The 20,247-nt window shown below is 46.6% G+C and overlaps 1 protein-coding gene across 3 annotated transcripts in view; it reads right to left on the bottom strand.

Moving 5' to 3' along the window:
- The window catches only part of LOC123809991 (natural cytotoxicity triggering receptor 3 ligand 1-like), a 25,531-nt gene extending 5,387 nt beyond the window's left edge, over window positions 1-20,144 (bottom strand). Inside the window, exons 1-5 of one of the 3 annotated variants that reach the window (XR_006784166.1) lie at window positions 18,621-20,144; window positions 14,828-15,175; window positions 9,870-10,175; window positions 8,310-8,406; window positions 5,049-6,962 (exon numbers count right to left, since the gene is read on the bottom strand). Coding sequence is in view for 1 of the 3 variants with exons in the window: in XM_045825275.1 (XP_045681231.1) it covers window positions 6,851-6,962; window positions 8,310-8,406; window positions 9,870-10,175; window positions 14,828-15,175; window positions 18,621-18,717 (960 nt within the window). In the remaining 2 variants the exon portion in view is untranslated. Of the gene's footprint in view, window positions 1-3,946; window positions 6,963-8,309; window positions 8,407-9,869; window positions 10,176-14,827; window positions 15,176-18,620 lie in introns of those variants that run through there. The other 2 variants (XR_006784167.1, XM_045825275.1) reach the window with 2 other exon arrangements.
- Between the last annotated feature and the right edge of the window lie 103 nt (window positions 20,145-20,247).

Here is a 20,247-nt window from a genome sequence, read left to right as displayed (position 1 = left end):
GGCCCCGCCCCCTCTGTGAGTGTGTGCATTCTCCTTTGGCCTACGTTTGTGAACCTGTCTCCCCATCTTAAAGCCCGTGGCTCCTTGAAGAGAGGGACTGTGCCTGATTTAGTATGTGCCTGGCACTGAGTTACTGCTGAATCAATGAATGATGGAGGGATGGTTAGATGGGTGGATGGAGGGATGGGTGGATGGTGTGCAGAACAACAATCCAGGGTTATTGCTACAATTTGAGGCCTGCAGAGGGCTTGTTCCTGGATCAGTGAGAGTTTGTCCCTGGAGACTCCAGAGGCAGGGCTGAGAGCCAGGAAGCTGCTGCTTCTGTTCCAAGCTCTGAGCTGCCCTCTCCCTGCACCACACAGTCCCCCAGCATTGATTCCCTTCCTTCCTCAGCTAACCCATTTCTGACTGGAAGGGAAAAAATGAAAAGCTACTCAGAGTCATCCCAGACTTTCTGAGACTTAGATTGGTTGTTCTGGAGGCCAGAGGGAGGGCCAGACTCCCTGTGAAACCCTTTGGCAGCACCATCCTTGGGATCCCATCCAGAGTAACCTTCCTCCAGCCCCTCAAACCTTTAGCTGCTGTGACAGTGAACTGGCAGAACTCAGGGCTGAGCCCTACCTGCTGGCCACAGGGAAGACCTACTTGATCCCAGAATATCAGGGCTCTGGTCCTAGACTTAAGGTTTAGCTCAGGGAGGAGCTTGAGAGTGTCAGGCATGGAAGGGAATCTGGACCAACCCTTTTCTGACCCCTGTGAATGTTTTTGCCCACTGATAGTGCCCCTTTCATCCAGGGGCACCCCTGCTTGAAAGCACTGGACTAACCCAAGGAAGCTCCCCTGAGCTCCACATAGCCCAGCAGGAACTTCTGTGAGAGTTTGGTGTCTGATATTCTGCCCCCGGACAGCATTGGACATCACACCAGAGCAGACAGAGCAGTCCACATCAGTCCAAAATCTGCGTGCAGACTTGGCTGTCCCCCAGGCCCCTGGGGAGGGGAGGGCAGCACCTCAGGTCACTGTGGTCCAGTGCTGATGCAGATGCTGTTCTCCAACTTTGCAGATGAGGAATCAAGATCAGAAGTGACATCAACTTCCCAAAGTCTCACAACTTTTGGTGTGGCAGCCCCAAGATTTGCACCCGAGTCTGTCTCACACTCCTGCACAGTCCCAGTGACCTGATCTCAGGCTTTTACTCAGAGTACCGCCTTTCCAAAGTGTCAAATATACCACAGACTCTGCTCTCTAGATCAAGAGCAAGAGGGACAGTGTAACTCAGGAACTCCCTGAGCCTCCCTGAGTCTCCGATTTGAGGCTGATGACAAGCTTAGCTGTGGCAACGCCTATGGATTTGGCATCTCCAGCCAGTCACCACCATGCCCGGGTATGGCCCTTCCACAGAGGGGTCTCACCCAGCTTCTACAGAACCCACTCTCCACAGATGGTGCCCTCCTGGCCCCATCCTGCACATGAGCTCCTACCCCACAGTTTTCCTTAGGGAGAACTTTCCTAAGGAGCTTTCCACTGGGAGTAGAGTAGTCGTGGCTCCCTGCATGTCTCTGGGCTCATCTCTGAGGTCTCCCCCAGGTCCAGGTGTCAGTCACCTTATCTTGTACCAAAACATGCAGAAGACTTTGGGGATAGGGAGAATTTTGCATACCAAAGTCATGTTGCCTCCAGACTAGGGCAGGCGTGAAGAACAACAGATCTGTGGTCTGTTCCAGCTTCAGAGAAGCTGGCGAAACACAGAACAGTGGCACTCAGATCCGAACTGCATTCCAGAAAGTGGGTTTATTGCACTGGAATCTAAATTTTTGGCACCTTCTCTTCCAGGTCCCCCTGCCTGGGGCATGGTGTATCTTCATGGCAAGGGCAGCAGGTGCTACCTACACCTACTCTATTTCCGCTCTGGGCAGGCCCACCTCTGAAGTGACGTGAAAGACAGGCCACTGAGGCTGCCCAGCTTGGGCACAGGATGCCAATGAGTGGGAAACTAATGCAAAGGGCCTATGCGACTACACAAATGTACGCCCTCCCCTGGCAGAAGCAAGGGTGTACCAAGTGTGGGCCGGGTCAGCGGTACCTGGGAGCTTCCTTCAGGCACACAGCTCCCCTTTCTGAAGGGGTGACATTCCTGGCAGCACAAATACACCCCAAACTCTCCCTCCACAGACCACCAGCACCCAAGTGGAGCAAGCCGGATTTGGGGGGCCCTGCCTCTGTATTTTCTTTATTTCATCAAGCCCAGATTTTCTCATAAGGCCATTGTTATTGGGGAACAGGAGTCACTCCAGAGTAACCCAGAGACAAGTAAATGCTCAGTTCTGACTAAGACTCTTTTGTTAAACTCCTGGGTGCTTGGTTTCCCATCCATTTTGGAAGGGGAAGAAGGAAAATCATTCCATAACCTGCCTCTTTTGAGCTTCTCTTCGGGTCTGACCAGCATACTTCTTCCTCAGTTTAGTGACTCTTTCATCCCTTTTATCTACAGCACAGATTCCCTTCCAGTCAGTGCTGTCCATTTAACATTCCCCACATTTCACATCTGATATTTTCATTTTCCTCTAATGATACCTCATCTGTGATTTCCCTGTCTACTTGTACTTTTCCCTTGTATTATTTTGCTGTTCTATCAGATTCTCTACAAAATTGTCTTTTACTAAATTGATAAAATCACATCTGCTTTATTACTTTTTCCAAAGAGTGTCATTCTCTTTCAGCCACAGTAAACAGCTTGGACTGCTCCCTTTGTTCCCTAATCCCACTGTTGCCATTTGCCTCCTTCCACTGGGAGATTGACTGAACCCTCCTCTTGGAAATTTATTGGGTCCTCTGATTATCTTGAAACAGGCTCCAGCCACACGGATGCTGCAATCCCCGCATGCCACCACTAGTGGCCACTCTTAACACTCTCTGGTGGGAAGCTCAACAATGGGGAGTATTCTATTCATCCCTTTAAATGAGCTTCAACCTTTTTCATCTCAAGGCACACATCAACTAAATACTAAAATTCTGCGATACACCAAAAACTGTCACTCTGACCAAAAAAATAAGTATAATTTTTAAATATTCCTATCAGATGGCTTTTGTGTTGGCTGTTGTGTCATCTCCTTATGTGACAGTCTAAGGGGAAAAAGGTCAGAGCCTCTGGCTAGCAAGTATTGCAAGTTTTAAAACTTCTTGCAGCACACCAGCGTGCCCCACAGCGCTTGAAAATCGCTACTCTAAGCCAAGAGACTTAAGACCTAAGAACTGTTTCTGAGCCATTACTCCAGCTTCTGGAGCTGCCCCACAAAGGTCCACAAATACAACTTCACGCCCCTGATCATTGCATTCAGAACCACTCTGTACATTGCCCACGGCCAATGTCTGGCCTGAGACCCTCCCCAGCCCTGTCAGCCTGTCCTGGCAGAGGCGCCCACACTTTCATCCAACTAGGAACGGCATCAGCCACCTGGGTTCGCTTACAGAAAGTGAGGCAAGGGCCAAGCTCACCCACCAACACGTCCTCCCCTAAGAACTGACTGGAACTGTACTGAGCCAGCCTCTCCTCTAGACCGAATTAGTGACCAAGCTCATCACTCCCAGCCCGACCCCACCCTGGACCTTCCTGGACGGTATGGGACACTGATTACAAATTTAAGCTCCACCCTTTCCTACTCATGAGACCGGAGGTCGGGGTGAGGGTGGGGGCAAGTCACTTACCTTCTACCAAAGAATAAGTCAGGTATAAATTAAAAGTCAAGACTTATTCATATATTGGCACATACAGATTCATCTCAATGAACGAAGAAATAGCATTTGAAATGGAAACACGTCAATAAGTGTTCTTTTCTCTATCTCCCCCCTCTTTTTTTAATTAAGGTAAAACTGGCATATATTATTTTCCCTTGTATAAGATTTGAAGTTTGTATATATTGCAAAATAATCACCACAAAGAGTCTAATTAAAATTCATGTCTCTATAGTTCCAAAATTTTTCCTATGATAACTTTTAACATTTTCTTTTAGCAACTTTCAAATATTCCATGCAGTACCAACAATTCTGGTCACCATGTTCCTTTGGACAATGGTAGTCCCATGAGCTTACAGTGGAGCTAAAAATTCGTATCACCTAGTGAAGTCACAGGCACCCTAGTGTTCTAGCACAGTGCATGGTTCATGTGTTAGTGGTGATGCTGGTGTAAACAAACCTGCTGCCCGGACAGTCATATAAATATATGTATAAAATGTATGTATTTATATACAGTACATAATACTTCATAACGATACTGTTATGGGCTCATAGATTTACTATGCTATAATTTTATTGCTATTTTAGAGTATCCTTTTTCTAGCTATAAAAATGAGTTTCCACCCCAACAGAGTGACTCAGTTGGTTGGGCCTTGTCCAGCAAAGCAAAGGGTCACCAGTTTGATTCCCAGTCAGGGCACATACCTGGGTTGCAGGTTCAGTCCCTGGTCAGAAATATACTACAGGCAACCGATTATACTCCTCTTTCACATTGATTTTCCCTCCCTCTCTTCCTCCCTCCTGTCCCCTCGACCTAAAAGTAAATTAAGCAAATAAGTTTGCTGTAAACAGTATGTGGTATTATACTAGCAGCAGCTTCAAATCCTGTTGACTGCATCTCTTGATTGTATCATTTTCTCATGTGCTTCATTCAGTCTCCTACTGTTTTATAAGTTTAGTGCAGCCTGAGTGTGCAGTGAAGTCTACACCAGTACAACGTCCTGGCCTCCACATTCACTGGCTCACCCAGAGCAACTTCCAGTTCTGCAACCTCCATCCATGGTCAGTGCCCTGTACAGGTGTACTACTTCTGATCTTTTATACCACATTTTTACTGTACTTTTTCTATGCTGAGATACATAAATACTGAACATTGCATTACAACCGCCTCCAGTACTGAGGATAGCAACATGCTGTACAGGCTTGTTGCCCAGGAGCAACAGGCTGCACCATGCAGCCTATGTGCATGGAAGACTGTAACAGCATCTAGGTTTGTGTAAGTGCGTTCAATAATGTTAACACAACGATGAAATTACCTAACAACACATCTCGCAGAACGTAGCCCCTTTGTCAAGTAGTACATAATTCTGTGTGTGTCTGTGTTGTGTACATCACAGTTTCTTTATCCATTCATCCATTGATGGACACTTAGGTTGTGTACATGTATTGACTATTGTAAGTAATGCTACAATAAACATAGAGTTACACTAAGTTCCGTGTTTGTCTTTCCTCCAGGCAAATTCCCAGAGGTGGAATGTCTGGATCATGTGTTAGTTCTGTCTTTGACTTCTTGGAGGAACTTCATGCTACATTCTATAGTGGCTGCACCACTGTTCATTCCCACCCACAGCGCACCAGTATGTCTTCCCTCTTCTCCACATCCTGGCCAATACTTTTCATTTCTTGTCTATTTTTTGATAGTAGCGACTCCAGCAGGGGTGAGGTGATGTCTCATCGTTCTGCTTTGCAGTTTCCTGGTGACTAATGATGCCGAGCACCTTTTTATGTACCGGTTGGTCATCTGTATACTTTCTTTGGAAACTGTTGCTTTTTTTCCCTTTTCTTGGAAAAAGCTGACTGGCCGGAGGGTATCCAAGAGGGCAGTTTGAACAGGCTGCTCTGGAGCAAACTGTGTGTGTCATCGGGAAACTCATTTTGGTTCCTCACACATTCCCTGAGAAAGTTTGTGGTTTCTGTTGCCAGTCACTGTGTGAGAACCCTCAGTGTTCTGGTGGCTCCTCCACCCGCATCCGCCATGAATGCACCATAATGAAAGCACCTGTCCTTGTAGTTCTTCAGTCCCTTCTCGTGTTAGGTTGGGTCTTCTGAGAAGCAGCTTTCAATATGCATTAGAAGTATGAGAGTTACTAGAAATAGTGTCCATGAAACAGGCCTCAGAAGTAGGTGAGGAAAGTCTTTGGATGATGTTGCAGCAGGTCTGACCTCTGGGAAGGGAGGAAGGAGGGAGGATTGGGTAGCAAGAGCTTCAGATGACAGTGCAAACATGAGAAACGCTAAGGCACTCTGGCAGGGAGCTCCCGAGATGCCTGCTTTGTCCAGCCGCTGGCTGGAGCTTGGCCGGGGCTAGAACACTGCAGCGGGTCCCTGAGATGACACAGTTGGAACGTGTTGGCTGCTACAGTCTTCATAGCAAAGGGGGTCTCCACAGCACATATCCGTGGCAACCACATTTTTTATATCAAAATTCGTGTTCCTGAGGAGCTATATCGGTTAGCTTTTGCTATGTAAGAAGCCAACCTAGGTTGTAACAATCCAGCGTAAACACACGGTGGCTTTTAAAAAATATTTCTGGCACATTCAAGAGTTGGCTCTGTTGACACTGATGGCCTCAGCTCACATGTCTGGAAGCTGGGTGGCTGCCATCCAATGCACAGCTGATGGTCCTCAAATAACATGGTTTTGGTCAACGTTGTCATTATACTGTGGACAAGATGCCGTACAAATCTGTTGTTTCTCTCATTAGCCTATGGTGAAATTAGTTTCATTATACACCATCTTGTTTATAGTCTCAGAACCTATGCACCCTGTTGAGGACTCACTATAGACTGGGCTCCTCCAGAGCCGCTCGCTCCAGCCTCCATTGTCTGTCATCCTCCAGCAGGACAGTCTGGATGTGTCCTCCTCTCACCAAGGTCAGAAGCACAAAAGAAAGCAAATGGGAATACACAAGGCCTCTTTCACTTGTCTCCCTCCATTGGTCAGAGCAAGTCCCCAGGTTGAGCCCAGTGTCCAGGGGCAGCCCATGACAGGAGGGCACTGCAAAGTCACACAGCAAAGGACAAGGATATAGCGCGGGGTGGGTGCCTGGGGCCATCACTCACACCACCTGAGATCCAGGGTGATCGTGAATGAAGGCCTTAGGAGTCTCTTCTTCACTAACTAACTTTGTGACGTGTCCTCTTACAGCAACAGCTCCTGGACAGCAGAACCTAGAGGAAGGCAAGGAACATGAGAACATTCACAAATATCAACACATTTGAAAATCACTTTATATTCAGTTTTCACATTGACTGAAGTCCAAACAGGAGAGACTATGTCCCAGGAATCAACTGGCTAAGTTTAGATAAAGAAACAGACTTTTTTTCTTTTTTTCTCTCTATTTTAGATTTTATTTATTTATTTTTAGAGAAGGAGGGAAGAGAGAGAGACAGAGAGAGAGAGAGAGAGAGAGAGAGAGAGAGAAAGAAGGAGAGAGAGGGAGAGGCACATCAATGTGCACTTGCTGGGTGCTGTGGCCTGCAACCCAGGCATGTGCCCTAACTGGGAATCAAACCTGCGATGCTTTGGTTCCCAGCCCAAGCTCAATCTAATGAGCCACGCCAGCCAAGGCAGACTTTTTTTCTTAATCAATTGATTATTCTAATTTTCCTAAAGCATTCTAATTAGATGTATTAGCTATTGCACAGATTCTGCCTTGGCAGGCCCCTAAATAACTGAGGGCAATTTTATTATCTAGAACCATTTTAGCCTTGGCCAGTGTGCCTCAGTGGATTAAGGGCCAGCCTGTGGACCAAAAGGTTGCTGGGTGGATTCCTGTCAGGGCACATGCCTAGGCTGCAGGCCCGGTCCCCAGCTGGGGGCGTACAGGTGGCAACTGATTTGTTTGTACGACACATTGATGTTTCTCTCTCTCCCTCTCTTTCTCCCTGCTTTTCTTTCTCTCTACAAATAAATACATAAAATCTTAAGGAAAGAAAACCAGAACCATTTTAACCAACATGTTTACACTGGTCTCTTGGGTCTCTTGAGCTGCTTCATTTGTTATTTGGACCACAGTTAGGGATAAACATGTTCGGAAACACCACTGAGAGTTAGAAATTCTTGGTTTAAACGTGAAATCTTGTGCTAAGTTGTCCCTTTGAGCTACTAACAAAATACGAGCACCTGGGGGAAGGAATGCCCGTCTCTGAGCTGTGGTTTCCACGTGTGAGGACAGCGATGCAGCCCACACGTGGTTCAAAGGCCTGCTGCGCACTGACACAGGGAGGGCTGGCTCACACTGAGAGTTGTGTTGTGAGGAGAGTTGTGTTGTGAGGAGGCAGAGGGCCTTCACCATGCACCTGCCCAGAGTCACGAGCCACTACATGCAGATCTGATGAGAAAGTTCTTCCCCAACACAACATCAGAAAACATCAGCCACGCACTACAAGCACACCACACGGGATCCCCCGGCATCGATCCTGACAACTGTCCAACACCCTCTGCTGGCCGTGCTCCCTGAACTCCCAGGGCCAATTCCAAAACACAGGGCTCAACTTTGCTTGAGCACCCCTTACCTGTTCAAAAAGACAATTACTACAAGCAGTAGAACTACTGTGAAAAAGGAAAATGCAGTGTAGCCAGTCTTGATTGAGTCACCTTTCCGCTCGGATTCTGCAGAGAGAAAGAAGAGGCCAAACTTAAGAGAAAACCAACTGGCAGGGGCCAAAGTGCCCACACCACTGCTGCTAAGGTCTGTGTGGTTGTGTGTCATTTCTGTCAGAGATATGACCACCAGTCACTCCTCCGGCACATGTGTTTTCATTCCTATCACATACTCTTCCACACATTAGTGTGTGCAGCACCTGCCAGAAACACATGGCAATGTCGAGCACCACATACCACAAATATGCCACACACGTGTTCAGAGCTTCCACAGCACTATACCACCTTACCTCACTGCTATGTATTGAATGTCTGTGCTCCCAACCCCCTCCCCGGCAAAAAATTCATAGGTTGGAATCCTAATACCCCATGTAATGGTATTTGGAGGTGGGATTTCTGGAAGGTCTCAGGTCATGAGGATGGAGCCCTCATGAATGAAATGAATGCCCTTATAAAACAGGTCTTAGGGAGATCCCTCACCCCTCCCACCAAGTGAGGAAACACAAGAATCTGTGCCCCAGACGAAGGCCCCTACCCGCCATTCTCCCACACTGATCTCTGACTTCCAGCCTCCAGGACTGTGAGAAATGAAACCTGTTGTTTACAAGCCCCCCAGTGTGTGGGGTCTGTTACAGTGGCCCAGAGGCATGCACAACTCACCCAGACAAACCTCTTATGTGCACAAGGCGGGCGTATTTCAATTCCACACTCCCCATGTGCCACACATACCTTGTACACATCCCTGCACACACCACACACGCACATCCTGGCCCTTTTCTCCCTCCAGGTACAACTCAGGACCCACCTGGCACACCCAGTCAGCCCATGCCCTCCTAACCCCTCCCAGCTCCAGGCTGATGCACTGGACAAGCAGGGTCTTCCTCCCTAGGACCAGAGCCAGGACCAAAGAAGCTGGGATATGAGCTCAATTAACCCCACCCCACCAGAAGGAGGGGCTCTGAAGAGAGCTGTATTATCTTGGGCAAAGGGTCTAGTGTGCCTGGGGAAAGCCCTTGACAGCTGCAGGACTCCCCATCCAGGGCACAGAACTACTGATGCAGCCTCTGCCAGCCAACAGTCTGTGGTGAGCCTGGAGCCCGACCAGAACAGTTGCTGGCAGAGCTGGGTCTCTGGCCCCAGATAGACCCTTATCCTCAGGGGACATAAGCAGGGTGCCATCCCCTTGCCCCTACTAGCTTCCCACTCCAGGTCATGTAGACAGACAACCCAGATCACTTAAACTGCTGTAACCTAACCCTGGAGACTGCTGTCACTGCTCTCCACCTGCAAGACCGCCACCCTGGCTCAGGGAACCTAGTCTGCACTGCTCACTCTGGGGCAAAGCTGGCCAAACCAGCCTTCTTCTCCTTCCCCAGTGGCCCCCATCTTGGCCTAGACTGAGTGGGAAGGTCAGTTTTACATTATACCCCCTCCAGGTGAAGAGTGGGGGAAACCTCCAGGAAGATGCTTACCGTTCTCACCCAGGGTGATGTTGCTCCTCCAGGGGGTGCACAAGAACACGTGCTCTACCCTACATTGGTAGGTCGCATTGTGTTCCAGAGAGCGCTTCAGCTTCAAAGAGCTAGTGACATTAAATGTGTTGTCTTCATTCGCAATGGCAGCATTAGTGGTGACGTTCTCAGAAATGTTCACACACTGGGAATTCTCCTGGCTCCATTTACACCACGTTATGTTAATTCTGTTTGGGTAGAACCCACTTGCCTCACACAGAAGACGTTGACTGGTTTCCTCCACAGACAAGCTGCTGACTGGGCAAGCTGCCGGGGGAGAAGAGTCATACTTTGAGGGTAGGTTGGAACAAGGTTATTATCAGTTCAGTGTCTGAGCCAGAGCAAGCCTTCAGCAAGGGTGAGTGAAGCACATGGGATTCTGCTTAAGCTAAGTGCTCCGGGTGCACTGATCTCAGTGCTGGCAAGGAGCTGACACTCTGTGACCCTGACTCTCAGCCACTCTGCAGAGCAGAGTTTCTCAAGCCCCTCTGTGTCACAGACAACACTGACAATCTGAGGAAAGCTCTGGAACACTGTTGTGGAAGAGACTGCTAATTGCTGCCCATTCCATCCTTCAGTGATACATCTGAGTTAAAGCTGCATCTCCCACCCTCTGCTGCAGCCGGGGTAGCCATGTGAACTGAGGGTCCAGGAGTTTGAGTAGAATCACAAGTAGGGAGAGCAACCTCAAGGAAACATCCTTAAAGAACAAGGGTATCTTAAAGAAAAGGGCTCTGACCTTCTCCCTTCCTGCAGAACAGCTGGAATATCGTGTGATAGAAAAGCCATTTCCAAACACAAGCTGCATGTTGAGGACCACAAAGTGGCAAGACCAAAGTCCCCTGGGTATCACATGATCACAGCACTGCCCTACCTGCCCTGGGCTGGCTACACTTTTGTGTAAGGAAAATAAACTACCTTTTGAAAATTCCCTGCTGAATTCTGGGTTCCCCTCAGACACCTAAAGACCTTAGAAGTCATCACCATCCCCCACTCCTAATAGGAAAAAGAGCTGAACCAAACCAACTGCAAATCAACAACTTTCCTTTGGTCCATCAGAGAAGTGAGGTGACAGGGCAAACCGCCAACCTGAAAACTAGAGAGACAGGCACACTGAGAGGACCACAGACAACACTGCATCCCCTTACACAGAAGGTGCTGGGGTCAAAACTTTCACAAATTGCTAAAGGACGTGGGTGAACTTGCTGGAGAGTAAGAACTTCTGGAAGCTGGTGTTAGGAAGTTTTCATGGGTTTCACCTCCAGAAACCCCACCAGGTTCTTGCAACTCCAAGAAAAGGCCCTTCTGTTTTGGGGAGGAGAGGAAAAGCAACTATCTAAAAATATACCCAGTGCATCCTCCAAAACAAAGAATGCTCTCAAGTAGAAGACTTTTCCAGAGTCCTGGCTGACCTAGCAGAACAAAGATGAGCTCTCCAACAATCTATACCCTTCTGTCTCACCTGAGAACACTTTAAAGTTCATAGCCTAGGGTCTCAGGCCACTGAAAGGGTGAGATCCAATCCTATTGATCACCTCTGTACCAGCCCATCAGCAGGGCTCCAGCATAATAACAGTAGATTACAACTGAGAAAGCTGTTAGACATAACTCTATGTAAGGACTTCACAGAGAAACTCAAAGACAACAGGGAAGGGGGAAAAGACACTAGAAGAAATCTGAAATCTCTGACACCTACAGCTGTGGTGTTGACATTAAACACAGCTCAGGTCCCAGCCATAGGATCTCATACTAAAAGCCAATTTACCTGAGTTCCTATTCCCTGGTACATATTATCTGGCTTTCCACAACAAAAAAAGACTACTAGACATGCTGAAAAGTGTGCACAGACAAAGCAATCATCAGAATCAGGCTCGGGCATGATACAGATTTTGGAATAATCAGATTGGGAATTTAAAATTACTGTGACTAAAAGGTTGAGAGCACTAATGGAAAAAGCAAGAACAGGTGGATAATGTGAGCAGCGAGAAGGATGCTCTCTAAGAAAGAATTCAAAGGAAATGCCAGAAACTAAAAACACTATAAAACATAGGAGAATGTCTTTGACAGGCTCATCAGTAGACTTGAGGAGAGAATCAGCAGGCTTAAATATGTCCATTAAAATTCCCAAACTGAAATTCAAAGAGCCAAAAGAATGCTGGGGGAAACCCAGAAGGAAAAGAAATATCCAAAAACTGTGGACAAATGCAGAAGGTATAACATACATGTAACACGAATACCAACAAAAGTAAGGAGAAAGGAGGAGAAATACTTTGAAAAATAATGGCTGAGGATTTTCCAGAATTAATGACACAAGCCAAAGCACAGATCCAGGAAGCTCAGAGAACACCAAGTAGGAAAACACCACACCATATTCAAAACCCAACAAATATATTTTTTGGTAAAAAAACAAAACAAAACAGAAAACCTTCCAAAAAGTACAGAAAAAAATAACTTACTCAGATAAGAACATGGATAAGAATGACACTGGACTTCTTAGATACAAGCAAGAAGAGAGGGACATGAATAATTTTAAGTGTCAAAAGAAAATAATCCACCAATCTAGAATCCTATTTCCAGAAAAATTATCCTTCAAAAGTAAAGTATAAATATATCTCAAACAAACACAAACTGAGGGACCGTGTTGCCAATAGACCTGCCTTATAAAATGTTAAAAGAAGTTCTCCAGAAAGAAGGAAAATGGCATGGGTCAGAAACTAGGATCGACATGAAGGAAGGAAGAGTGTCAGCTGTGACCAGTGTGGCTCAGTTGGTTGGCGTCATCCCGCCAGGTAAAAGGTCAGGGCACATGCCTGGGTTGTGGGTCTGGTCCCAGGCCAGGGTGCATATGAGAGGCAACTGATCAATGTTTCTCTCTCACATCCATGTTTCTCTCCCCCCTTTCTCCCTCCCTTCCCCTCTCTAAGTACATCAACTAAGACACAGAGACCGTCAGAGGGGATTAAAACAAAAGTCTCAAATACACGTTTCTACAAGAAACCCACTTTATACAGGGGGGATAAATGGGGACGGAAGGAGACTTGACTTTGGGTGCACACACAACACAGTGTACAGATGATGTGTTACAGAATTGTACATCTGAAACCTCTATAATTTTACTAACCAATGTCCCCCCAATAAACTCAATACAAAAGAAATACACTTTAAATATGAAGACCCAGCCCTGGCTAATGTGGCTCAGTGGATTGAGCACTGGCCTGCGAACCTCAAGGCTAGTGGTTTGATTCCCACTCAGGGCACATGCCTGGGCTGCAGGTCAGGAAGCTGGTTGGGGGCGTGCGAGAGGCAAACACACATTGATGTTTCTCTCCCTCTTTTTCTCCCTCTCTTCTCCTCTCTCTAAAAATACATAAAATTTTTAAAAAAGAGCAGTAAGACTTAAAATATAAACAAATAAATAAAATATGAAGACCCACATAGATTTAAAACTAAAGGGATTAAAAAAGACACACCACACCAACACTAATCCTAAGAAAACTGGAGTAGATCTATGAATTTCAAAGTAGCCTTCAGAACAAGAAAAACTATCAGGGACATGTGAATAAATCCTGGACTTTAATTAATAAAGATGTATCAATATTGGTTCATTAATTATAACAAATATACCTTATTCATGCAAGATGTTAGCAACTCAGGAAGTGGTGTGCAGAGACAGGACCTCTGCACTATCTTGGCAACTTTGCTGTAAATCTACAACTGTTCTGAAAAATTACGTCTATTGTTTTTTTAAAGTTTTTTATTTTAGGCTTTCTGTCAGTTGCAGGGGAAATGAATTCTAATACACATTCCCATCCCCCAAGTTAGTATGTATAAAACACTCAAAGTCTTAAGTACATTTTCAGAGGCTCATAGGCGCGGCCGCCCTGTCACAGCCTGAATTGTGTCTCCCACCCCCAAACTCCTGGGTTGAAGTCCTAACCCCAGTCCCTCAGATCGAGGCTGTACTTGAAGGAAGGGTCTTTATCGAGGTTGTTGAGTTAAAACGAGGTCATCAGGTTGGGCCCTGATCTAATCTAACTCATGTCTTTATAGGAAAAGGAGATGAGGACACAGACACAGGCGCAAGGGCAGACCCTGCAAAGACACAGGAAGAAGAGGGATGTCTGCAAGCCGAGGAGGAAGGCAGCAGAAGAATTAACCCTGCTGACACCTCCACCTCAGACGTCTAAACTGCAGAACCGAGACGATATATTTCTGTTATTTCTGTGATTGTGTAATCAGTGGTATTTTGTTATGGCTGCTCTAGCGAAGTAATCCACCCTCCCTGCAAGCTCATCCACGTTGCATTTCCAGAACTATTTATAACAGGAAAGTGGGCCTCAAGTTAGCATTTCGAGGACACTGCTGTTGTTACATGTCTTGTCCGAGCACCTGACTCAGCTCTTGGCTCACCCTTTTCATACAATGTCTTATGCAGTCCTCAGAACACTAAGAGGTAGGTATGATCATCACCACATTTTGCACGTGGGAAAATTTCAGGTCCAAAAACATTGAATGGCTGGCCTCATCGCCCAGTTTGGAAGCAGCCCAGCTGGAACAGGATTCACATCTGCTCCCAGCTGCTTTCCAGAGGCACCTCTTCAGTGAGCCCTGACTGACTGTCCCCACACTAGGTGAACTGTGTGATCATTACTAGGGACTTCCTCCACCGAGCACCTCTACTGGGCCAGGCACTACACTAAGCATTTTTCAATCCTCTTAGGTAGGTACCATTACATTTGTTTAGAGCAAAGGACATTGAGGTTCACCTTGAGCAATAACTTGCCTTAAGTTGACCAGGTGTCTGTGAAAGCCCAGGATCAAACCCATGTCTATCTGACTCTTAGGCCCACGCCCCAACCCTCTGCTCCACTTGGCCCATCCACTGTGGGAACCACAGGACACCCCCACCAGGCACTCACCTACAACCTTCAGAAGGACTGTCCCCTGGCCCCTGAGAGGGGTATTTACCACCTTACATCGGTACTCTCCTGCTTCAGACAGCTGGACCTCAGGCAGTTGCAGGGAGGCATCCCCCTTCGCCAGCCCCTGAAGAAACACGCTGGCTCCTCCTCTGAGTGCCTCTCGGCGGTCTCCATAAAGTCGAAACACTGTGACATCTCTTCCATCCACTGGGTTCTTCCGAGACCAGATAACACCCATATTTTTGATGTTCAGGGGTGAAGAACCAAGGGCCTTGCAGGAGATGGTGGCATTGTGATTCAGCAACACAGTCTGAGTCTTCCCTGCCATCTTCACTCTCAAGGACTCTGTGGCAACAAGAAAACTCAGTTATGGGAGAACCTTGGGGGAAAAACACAGGGCTGGTACTCTCAAACACTACCATGTACTTGGAAACAAATTCCTTTTCTGGGCCGGGGGTCTCCCACACAGAGGCCCTCAGTTCATGACCTCTCGTTGATCCACATAAGATCCTCCAACTTTGTTCTTTTTGTTCAAGACTGTTTTGGCTATCCTGAGCCTCTTGCAATTTCATGGAAATTTTCAAAGCAGTTTATTAATTGCTCCAAAGAAGTCAGCAGACATTCTAATAGGAATCGCATTGCGTCTGTAGATCAGTTTGGGGAGTACTGCCGTCTTAACAATGTTGTCTTCTAACCCATGAATGTGCTTCTGGGATGCGCTATGGACCGAGTGTTTGCGTCCCTCTGAAATTCACAATCCTCGGTGTGGAGGTGTTTGAGGAGGGGCCTTTGGGAGGGAATTAGGTCATGAGGGTGCAGCCCTCCTGAATGGGATCAGTACCCTCACAAGAGGCAGGAGAGGGATGAAAGAAATCATCTCTCCACACCTGGGGACAGAGTAAGGTGCTCAGGAACCAGCCAGAAATACGCCTCTCACTGGAAACAAAGCAGTCAACACCTTGATCTTGGACTTCCCAGCCTCCAGAACTGTGAGAAATAAATTTCTGTTCTTTAATCCACTCAGTCCAAGGTATTTGCTTTGGCAGCCTGGGAAGACTAAGACAAGATGTTTTTCCATATCACTTATTTAGATCTTCTTAAATTTCTTTCAACAATAGTTTTACAGGTTTCAGAGTATAAGTTTTGTGGTTCTCTTATTAAATTTATTCCTAAGTATTTTATTCTTTTTGGTGATACTATATGTAAAATTATGTTATCAATCTTATTTTCAGATTTCTCATCGCATGTCTATAGAAATAGTTATTCTTTTTTATTTCCATTCCCCCCAATAGGCAACCAATCTAAGATGTTTAAAATCTATACTTTTGTTCTCTTTAAAACTGTCTTGTTCTGCTCTGAGCACGTGGCTCAATTGATTGTAGTGTCATTTCATACACCAAAAGGCTGTGGGTTCGATCCCTAGTCAGGGCACATATGGGAGGCAACCAATCAATGCTTCTCTCTCATATAGATGTTTCTCTCTGTTTCTCTTTCTATCTCCCTCTCTCTCTCCCCCCCACTTCCACTCCCCTTTCCTCTCTCTCTACAATCAATAAAATCATATCCTCAAGTGAGGATTAAAAAAATACTGTCATTTTCTGTTTCTCAAACTTATAGAAATGGTATTAAGTTATATCCACACCTGGCTCCTCTATAGGCCCACTGATGGACACACACCGGGTCTAGATTCCCATATCACCAACAACAACAACCACTTGGCATCCCCCAGACTGTCTGGGCCTGTCTAATAAATGTCAAATGGTTTCTTACTACTGTTTTAACTATTGTTCTCTCGTTGGTAATCACTTAAAATATCTCTTCATATGCTTTTCAGGCTTTTGGTTTCTTGTTCAATAAACAGAAACATGTCCAGCACTGTTCACAGGAAAAGCAAAGAGACTCTTTCACTGCAGTTGGAGGCTGCACTGTCTGCAAACTCCTAACTGTTGCTCCAGTTCATTCAGGTCAGCGTGAGGGTCTTCCTCGCTGCCTGCAGAACACTGGAATGGGCAGGAAGGCAGGGGCATGGAAAGGGAAAAGGTCTTCAAGTCTGTTGTTCTCAGCACTTGGTTAGGCTAGACAAGGAGGGACCTGTCCAGAACTCCTGCAGCACAGGAAAAGGCGGCGACACCTCAACGTGGAAAACTCTACAGTGAAAGTGAAGGAATGTCTGAGATTCAAGGAATACAAAGAGGCCATATGTGACATGTGTTTGAGCAATGAGAAAGTGATAGGAGAATCTGACAAGATGGCTAGGGTAGAGGGTGAGGTGAAGACAACCAGACGGAAATGGGGTGAGGGAGGGAGGATGTGAATGCAAGAATGTTTACAGGACCCCTTCCACTCAGGGGCCCAAAGTAACTTAGGGGTGGCTGTAGGGCACCACAAAGGGACTTGGTAGACATTCCTTTTGTGCAGTGCCCATGGCAGGCATTTGCCAGGCCAGGGCTTCAATCTTATATAATGTTGTGTTGGCCGTAAAGTTCATTTCTGGGTTTTTTTTGTATGATGGCTCCACTAGTACTTAGCTGTCTGTAACTTCATTCGAAGCAATTTTATTAGACTGTATTATGACAGTTATCATATCAGTGTGCATTTTAAAGAAACTTAGCAAAATTGGTGAATTTTTGTGCAGCCATTTAATACTGAAGATGGAAGAAGATACACAATATTTTAGGCATATTATGCTTCATTATTTCAATAAAGGAAAAAACACAACTGAAACACAAAAAAAGATTTGTGCAGTGTATGGAGAAGGTGCTGTGACTGATCAGATGTGTTAACAGTGATTTGCAAAGTTTCTTGATACTATTGACATTTTGGCGAAGTAATTCTTTCTCCTGGGGCTGTCTTATGCATTGGAAGATGTTTAGCAGCACCCCTGGCCTCTACCCATTAGAAACCAATAGTGAGAGATAGCCAACATACCCAAAATATCCAACAATAAAGTTATTGTTAAAAATAAGAAATGTTATTTTGCAGAAACAATGTAACAAACTTATTGGCCAGCCCAATACACTCCTTTAATTGTCATTTTCATTATCCAGCTTGAGCTCTCTATGTTTCAGGAGCAGATTTTCTTTTCTTTTCTTCCTTTCTTCATTTTTTTTAATAAATGAAAACCTTTGTTTAAAAGGCCCCATCTTGTTTGACTTACTAGTGAACATGAAATGTTTGAATATCACCATTCACTCTCTTTAAAGACTTTAGTAAAATGCCAGATGCCTCATCTAGCAAAGTTCCAGCATCTAGGATGATGCAATAGAGGCGCTAAAATCCACAGCAGAGAAAAGGAGATCACATGGAGGGTTTTCAGTGGGGACGGGGTGGGGAAAGATGGAGGGAGAAAGGTACAGAGAATAAGAAGCGTAATTGGTAGGCATAAAATAGACGGGGAGAAGTTAAGAATGGCATAGGAAACGGACTTAAGTCAAAGAACTTAAACCCATGGATATGAAGTAAATGGGCGGGGGGATGCTGGAGGGTTGGGGGGTGCAGGGCAGAGGGGAGATAAAGGGGAGAAAATTGGGAAAACTGTAAAAGCATAATCGACAAAACATACTTAAAAATAAATTAAAAATCCACAAAGCACTCAACCAGAAGGAGGCAGTCACAGGGTCCTACAAGCGCAGACAGCATCATTATCTAATTGTCGAATTAATAAATGAATTAACTTCAAAAAGTAGAGCTCAGACTCAGGGACTCCGGAAGGGGTCGACCAGAGAGCAGCTACCGACAACCACCCCGCACCTTTCCCATCCTCCAACTCCCCAGCCCCCCAACCTCGTACCTGCGGTGAGCGCCGGGAGCTCCAAAACCAGGACCAGAAGCGTCAACACAAAGACACACAGCGTGCGGGCTGCCGCCGCCTCCGCGTCCGGAGCCATGCCTGGTTTGGGTCTCGGTTGCCTGGTTTGGGCCTGGGTTTGGGTCGGCCGGGGGCCCAACCGGGGTCCCTGCCTAGGTGGCCGCCTCACAAGTTTTTCCTGAAGAACGAAGCACCCGATCCTAATAGGCAATGAGCAGTACCGAGCGAGCCAGAAATCTCCTCATTGGGCGCTGTGGAGAGCGGCACCTTCTGCAATTGGATGCCGGACCGCGCATGCCTGGCCCCGCCCGCAACTTTCGGAGGATCCGTGGTCACGGTCACGTAACGTGCACGTAACGTGTTCCGAGGATCCCGCTCATGTCCCCGCCCGCCGCCGCTGCTGCAGCCTTCCGCTGAGCTTTGCCAGGGTTCACACCTCCTTCTAGGAAAAAACCTGAGGTTCGGGCGGCGCCATTGCCGGTGACATCACTGGCCCGGCCCGGCCGCGCCCCCCGCTCCAGATTGCAAAACCAAGTGCTGGCCGTGCTGCGCTGTGATTAAGAAACTGCTAGAGTTGGTATTCCCCAGGCTGGCATGTAACATATGGACCCTTGACTTCCTGGAGGAAAGATTTCATACTTGACCCCACGTGAGTTTAAGAGCTCCTTTATTTGAAAGCTGGGGACGGTGAAATAAGGGAGGGCTTAGGGTAGAGGGAGCAACAAGAGAGGCCCGGTGGTTCTGCTTTGGCCCCCTGCCAACGTTGCAAAGCAAAGGGGCCCAAGGCAGGCTGAAGTTAGTTCACTAGCTAGAAATAGAAAATAGTTGACCTTGGACACAGGTTCAAGGATAAGCCCAGGACAGCTGTAGCTGCCCACTTCTCCCCTGGTTGCAAGTCTCATGGGGACTCTTAGAGTTCAGGAGAAAGTAAAAAGTTCATTGCCCAAAGAAAAGGCACAGGCATGTTAGAGAGTGAGAACCCGCTGGCATCCTTTGTCTTGAGGGTTTTGATCTTCTGTGGGTGAGAATCTAGGGGAGACGTTCAGTAGAATATTCATCAGCTTTCTAGCTGAGTGAATACGCTGATGCATCAAAATGAAGCTGTAGGGGAGTTTGGCATTATTCACTGGCCAGCTGCTTTTATCTTGGGTCTGTCAGGCTCTAACTGAGTTTTTATCTGTTCCCCTGACTCCATCCATCCTTGGGTTTGGCTGGCACAAATGGCATTAACTGGGTCTCTGTTTTCTTTCTCCCTGAACAGGGTGACTTAAACTTTTCTGTGGTCAGGGAGGAGAAGTAGAAACCATTTGTTCTCAGGTGCCCTTGGTTAGGGACAATAAGGTCTTATAATTTACTAGCTGGCTGTACATCGATGAAATTGTTTGGCTTGTTTAATTATCTTGTGTGTTTCTGCATTCCACTTGCCAAGGAATTTTCCTAGCTTCTCACTCTCCTGCCTCACCTGATAAACTTTTTTTTAAAGCTTCCATTACTTAAACCAGCAGCTCAATGTATATCTCCAGGATGCTTCAGTCCAGTGCCTGAAGGCAGCCTCCTTAGCTAGACAGATCTGCCCTGCTCCTGCTCTCTCCATGCTGGTCTGCCTCAA

This window comes from Phyllostomus hastatus, unplaced genomic scaffold (assembly GCF_019186645.2).
Source record: "Phyllostomus hastatus isolate PE091 unplaced genomic scaffold, TTU_PhHast_1.1 phas_scaffold_585, whole genome shotgun sequence".
NCBI lineage: Eukaryota > Metazoa > Chordata > Mammalia > Chiroptera > Phyllostomidae > Phyllostomus > Phyllostomus hastatus.
This window is presented reverse-complemented; position numbering and strand designations above follow the sequence as displayed.